This window comes from Rattus norvegicus, chromosome 1, assembly GCF_021556685.1.
Source record: "Rattus norvegicus strain SHRSP/BbbUtx chromosome 1, alternate assembly SHRSP_T2T, whole genome shotgun sequence".
In the NCBI taxonomy this organism is placed as follows: domain Eukaryota; kingdom Metazoa; phylum Chordata; class Mammalia; order Rodentia; family Muridae; genus Rattus; species Rattus norvegicus.
The window spans coordinates 6,604,072-6,610,071 of record NC_141534.1 but is presented as its reverse complement, the minus strand read 5'-3'; the positions used below and the strand labels follow the sequence as shown (position 1 = coordinate 6,610,071).

Here is a 6,000-nt window from a genome sequence, read left to right as displayed (position 1 = left end):
TCTGACACTTGAGGGAAATATAAAACAGAAACAAAAACAAACAAACAAACAAAAAAACAGAACAAGAAGATCATCTTTTCTTGACTGGAGGCATTTCTCTTTCCAAATTCTGACAGAGTACACAGTTGAAGATATGCGTGGTCCGATGTGGCCCCACCCCTTGACCCACCCCTTAGCCCCACCCCTTGGACCTGACGTGACAGCAGCTTCCCTAATATCAAGATGAGGTTAATGAGGATGAGCAAGGGCCCGCACATAGGCTGGTTTCTGCTCCAAGGAGCAATCGCTAAGAGTGGAAAAACTCCATGTCATTTGTTTCCGTCCTGTGAAAAAAGGCACCCTGCCCCCTAGAAGAAAGTGATTTAACTTCCAGTTTTCAGGCAGTAAGACCTGTCGGGAAGGTGCTGGCAGTCTGGGAGGGATTTGGATAAGTGTTTTTCACTCCAGTGTTTTCATGTGACCTCTTGTTCTCAATTTAGATACATCTTGACCTGGAAAAGGTGGACACTGCTTGCCGCTCTACATTTGGCTAATCTTGTTTTAGGATGTGTATGTTCTTTCTTCCCCTTGTCTCCCCCCCCACAACCCCCCTAATGAAATCTCTTCCATCCTCTTTTCAACCTGACAACAGAGCCTTGTTCCTAGGTAGACGTATACACACATTGTTTGTCTTGTTGCGGTCCTTATTTTCAGGGAGAAAAAAAAAATCTGAGTCTCTAAGATAAATGCAAAGAATAACAATTCCCAAACCAGCCTAGGAGCCCCTCACTCCTGTGGCAAGACACTACGGATTATCTGCATGCCTGGTAGCCTCTTTACGTCCTCTCAGACAGATAGTACAGTAGTTCAGAAATGTCAGCTCCTGCATTCTCTAGCTTCTCCTCCTCCTCTATCAAATGACTGTTTTTTTTATACATTAGATATTAGACAAACCTTGGGTGACCTGCTTTTTTTTTTTCTTCGCCTCCCTCCCTCTGTTTTTTTCCCCTTGCGGTATAATAGTGCTGAAGAAAGAGGGCACTAGTGTACAGCCCAGATCGCATCCTTGCACCGTCTGGATTAGAGCTGAGGTGTCTGCGAACCGAGAACGGCTGCAGTCCTCTGACCTGAGACCAATAGCTGTGTCTACCCGGACTCAGGTAGGTCTTGGAGTACATACTCCAAACTGGCTCAGGTGAGCGGATATCTTCCTGAGGTGAAAGCCACCCCTCAAATGAAGGTACTGTTCTAATCTATCTGATTTTCTCCTGGATCTAGGAGGATCTTCATTTATTTATCTTTTTGAGTTCTGCATGTCTGAGAAGCAGTGAGGAGCGCTGGGCGTCTGGCTTGATCCCACCCCCACCCCCTTTTGTGCCTTGCCTCCTGCGCTTTCATTCTCCGCCTGCTCCCGCTGCCCCCTTTTTCATCTTGACTCTCACCTTGAGAAAATGATCGGGGAGGGACGGGAGAGGGAGCCAACTTCAGCCCCGCAGGTGCCTTTACCCCCAAAGCGCTTGGATTGGAGTATAAAGCTGCAGAACAACCAGGCGAAGATAGGAGGGTGGAGAGATGCTAAAGAAGCGACAGAAAGGGTGTGTGATGTGTGTGTGTGTGTGTGTGTGTGTGTGTGTGTGTGTGTGTGTGTGTGTGTGTAATGAGAAGGGAGGTCAAGAATTTCCAGGCGCTGCAAGGAAAGGTGTCCTCCTAGCTCTGAGCGCTGTCCAGGGTTCTGACCGTGGAGTGTTTCAGCCGGTTGTGCCAAAGGCGACCCCCATGCCTAGCTACCTTACATTTCTTACAGTGATGCAAAGCCCGAAGGGTTCCGAATACATAGGCAGATGCAGGATACCTCTTCACCAACCCCATCTCGAAAAGTACCTTCTGCACTCCTCCTTGAACGTCTACAGTAAGCCTCATTTCTTAGGGGGAGCAACACAGCAAACCCCAACACAGGGAGACTACCAGCCGTTGCCTTAGTAACTAATATGGCTTTTTCACAAGCTGTCGCATTTACATTTACTACTAAAATTGTGTGTCAGGGTCTCTTCAACCCTTAAGTGTTAAAGTAAAAGGTGTTTCCATTGTTTGTGTTGCTTTTAAAAGAAAACGCTTCTACCTCCCTCCCAGAGTTCCTAAATTTTCTTCTGGGAAAAAAAGTTGATCTTTTCAAATTCAGGAAAGTTCTCTAAGGTTGAACTTAGCTCCTCCCCCCTTTTCCTTTCCCTTCCCTTGCCGCCCCCATCACCTGAGAAAGCTTGGTGGGTTTGGAGGAGTCAAGAGGACCTGAGGCTGGAGGAGGGGGCGGGTCAGCAGGGCTCTGCACCTCTCAGGACCCGAGTAGCAAGCAAGCAGGGCACACTTTCGTCATTGACCAGTGCTGCCTCTAGCTGATTTTTTGAGGATGTGTTGAGGTGAAGCGGACCGGACAATATTTAGTATCATGGACCCAGGAGTTTAAATACAATTCCTCCGGTAGCCCGGCATTGACTTCCCTCTTTTTCCATCATCAGCGTCCAGCTCACCGCCACTAACGCGCCGCGCATTGGACACCTGATCCACACACCTTCGGGCACCAGTGAAAAACCGCGACTTGATTTTCTGGAAGAACGCCCCCAGGGTGTGGGAGCGGTCGTGGAGGACCAGCAGGAGGAAGCGGAGGGGAGAGGGGCAGTAGTGGAGGCAGAGAAAGCGTTGAACCAGCTGTGTTGGCCGAAGGCACGAAACGGCAAAAGGCAGCGGTGAGCATCTGTGTGGTTCCCGCTGGGAACCTGCAGGCAGGACCGGCGTGGGAACGTGGCTGGCCCGCGGTGGACCGCGTCTTCGCCACAATGGTCCGGCTCCTCTTGATTTTCTTCCCAATGATCTTTTTGGAGATGTCCATTTTGCCCAGGATGCCTGACAGAAAAGTATTGCTGGCAGGTGCCTCGTCCCAGCGCTCCGTGGCGAGAATGGACGGAGATGTCATCATCGGAGCCCTCTTCTCAGTCCATCACCAGCCTCCAGCCGAGAAGGTACCCGAAAGGAAGTGTGGGGAGATCAGGGAACAGTATGGTATCCAGAGGGTGGAGGCCATGTTCCACACGTTGGATAAGATTAACGCGGACCCGGTGCTCCTGCCCAACATCACTCTGGGCAGTGAGATCCGGGACTCCTGCTGGCACTCTTCAGTGGCTCTCGAACAGAGCATCGAATTCATCAGAGACTCCCTGATTTCCATCCGAGATGAGAAGGATGGGCTGAACCGATGCCTGCCTGATGGCCAGACCCTGCCCCCTGGCAGGACTAAGAAGCCTATTGCTGGAGTGATCGGCCCTGGCTCCAGCTCTGTGGCCATTCAAGTCCAGAATCTTCTCCAGCTGTTCGACATCCCACAGATCGCCTATTCTGCCACAAGCATAGACCTGAGTGACAAAACTTTGTACAAATACTTCCTGAGGGTGGTCCCTTCTGACACTTTGCAGGCAAGGGCGATGCTCGACATAGTCAAGCGTTACAACTGGACCTATGTCTCAGCAGTCCACACAGAAGGTAGGCACTATATCTGGGGAAGAAAACTACCAAGAGCCAAGGAATTGTATGGTTTGTGTCCAGGAATGTAGTGAATGTAGTCTCTGTTTATTTCTAGCACAGCGGGAAGTTGACTTTAGCCTCCTCAGCGCACGCCCACCTAGGCATTGCTTTTTATCTTCCTTCCCCGGGTAATTACAGTGCATTAAAACCATATTCCAGAGTGCTTCTGGGGTAGGAGGAGAAGAAAAGCTATGGAAACTGCATGCAGAGGTGCCCACCTGAAGATTTGGCTTACACATCTTAAGGTGGTGTGCCCTGATAGTCTATTTGTTGTATTTGGTAGGGTTATTGGTCTAAGATATGGGTACTGTATTTCCCTTCAATGAGTGGTCAATGGTTTCCCAAGCTTAATGGGCTAATCTGAGTGAGCAAATGATACACACACACACACACACACACACACACACACACACACACACACACACCTCCAGTCTTTTGCTGTGGATTTGAAAGGAGATCTTTATTTTGGTCTTAGCTGAAGATGTGCTCTATTGTCCTCTGGTGCTCCCAGTCATACACATACAACTTCCCTGGGAACGGCACCCACTCATCCTCAGCAGGATATCACAAAGGCCTATTTTAAATCCTTGAACACCTTACATATGAAAAAATAAATATTTTAAACCGTTTTTTTTTATTTCCCTTCCCTTGTGTGCCCAAATCATACACTCTTCCCTTCCAATTACCTTGTTTATACACAAAATGCTGCTGAGAACATCTTGGAGTTGAGCTTGGGTTTAGGGTCTTCAATATCATGACCCTGCCCTTCAGAATTTAAGGAGAGGTCAATTAGAAATCTCTGACAAGAGGACAATAGGTATCATATTTAGAATGGCTTTTTGAAAATGAAGTAGTCTGACCTGAGGTTAAATCTTTGATTCCTCCCCTGCCCCCCAGAATATTATAGATGTGAATTCTTGGAGGCTTTTTACATTAAAGATTCCTTCCTATGTTCACTGAAGCTTATTCGGAGTTTTTGAGTTCATTGATTCTAACTTCTCTAGAGGCTTTATAAGAAAACTGAGTACCTGGTTGTAAATTAACTTCTAAGACAACAATTCACAGATATTTATTTGATGTGAGCAAAAGATTGAAAGGTGTTGCATTCATATTTCATAAAATCAAAAGAGTAAAGAAAGGATATAGAAAGAGTTTCATTGAAAAATGCTCACTGTTTAGTCACTAAAGTGGTCGTGGACTTGACGCAATGGATGCTTTGATTGATAAAGAGAACAGAGTCTTCAGAACAAACTAAAGTCGTGTAGATTTGCACATGGCTTCAGACTTTGCTGCTAGAAACCTCCGATTCCTGATTCTTGCTCCTGAGTCTTGTATTTTCCTGATGCCCTTCCATATCTCTTTTGAACACAAACTCTTTAAACCAAAATTTAAGTCCAGCAGTTAATACTTTACATTTTAAGGCTTAATGCTTATTTACTATGTTTGATTATTATAGCATCTCCTAGTGCCTAGATAAAGCCCTTTGAAAGTACAAGTTAAAATGTGGGAACTATCAGCACTGAGGAGATTGACCAATAAGGAATAGCAAAAGCCAGACTGAATGTGATTCATTTGACTATTTAGTGTTTCTACCACTCTTGACCTTAGTAATTAGTTACCCATGTCAGAAATAAGAGTTCTTTCTTCAGGAGGGACTGATAGTCAATCATTTTTTATAAGCAGCGTTATTTTTTGCATTACATTGTGTTTTACTTGGGCGAAGAAACCAACAGGAGACTCTCTCTCTTAAATCTGGTTCCCAAAAGCATTACTTTGCAAGATTAACTGCTAATCATGACTGTCTTCTGATAAGAGGATCGTGTTTCAGAAATGAACTGGATTTGGATTTGCCAGCTTTGTTGCGGAAGTACATATCTTGATGTCACCTGCATAGTAGCTTGGGTTACTTTTTTTCCTTTCTGCTTCCTGATTGAAGTTGTAGGGTAAGGACTGCATCTCCATACCATAATTAACTCCAGGGTATGTGTTGCTCTCACATAGCCCCATCAGAGCTAACTCAGGCATTTATTATCAAGATGAGGTCCCTCACTTTGTCACTTACATACACTATCTGTCTTCTTTTAAATGGGATTTGGTTTCTCTTTTTACAACACGTATTACCTGTGAAAGCCAAATTGCTTTTATTTTCTTTGACCTCCAACGAAATTTTGTTTGAGCTCCTTTGTGTGAGAGCTTTACCCCTGCTTCTCAGGGACTGTGGCTGGAACTTCCTTGGTTCACATAGTAATTTTCCTGCCTTCAGACTGACAACAGTTTTCTGTTAAGAAGCCATGAAGACCACATACCAGAGCTGTCTCTGCCATCTGGGCACTGTTCAGTAAGGGAGACTGCTGGTCTTAATATATCAATTTGGAGCTTAGAAATCCTGGGGCCTTCAGCAACCTTTACCTCTCCTTTCCAAGCCAGCCACTCACTAGTCAATTCACC

The 6,000-nt window shown here is 46.0% G+C and overlaps 1 protein-coding gene across 4 annotated transcripts in view; it reads left to right on the top strand.

Annotated features, from left to right (window-relative positions):
• The first annotated feature begins 1,081 nt into the window (after positions 1-1,081).
• The window catches only part of Grm1 (glutamate metabotropic receptor 1), a 394,837-nt gene continuing 389,918 nt past the window's right edge, over positions 1,082-6,000 (top strand). For 2 of the 4 annotated variants that reach the window (NM_017011.2, NM_001114330.2), the window contains 2 exon segments: positions 1,082-1,139; positions 2,493-3,510. In NM_017011.2, coding sequence (NP_058707.2) covers positions 2,811-3,510 — 700 coding nt within the window. In that variant the 5' untranslated portion in view covers positions 1,082-1,139; positions 2,493-2,810. 4 annotated transcript variants of the gene reach the window in all.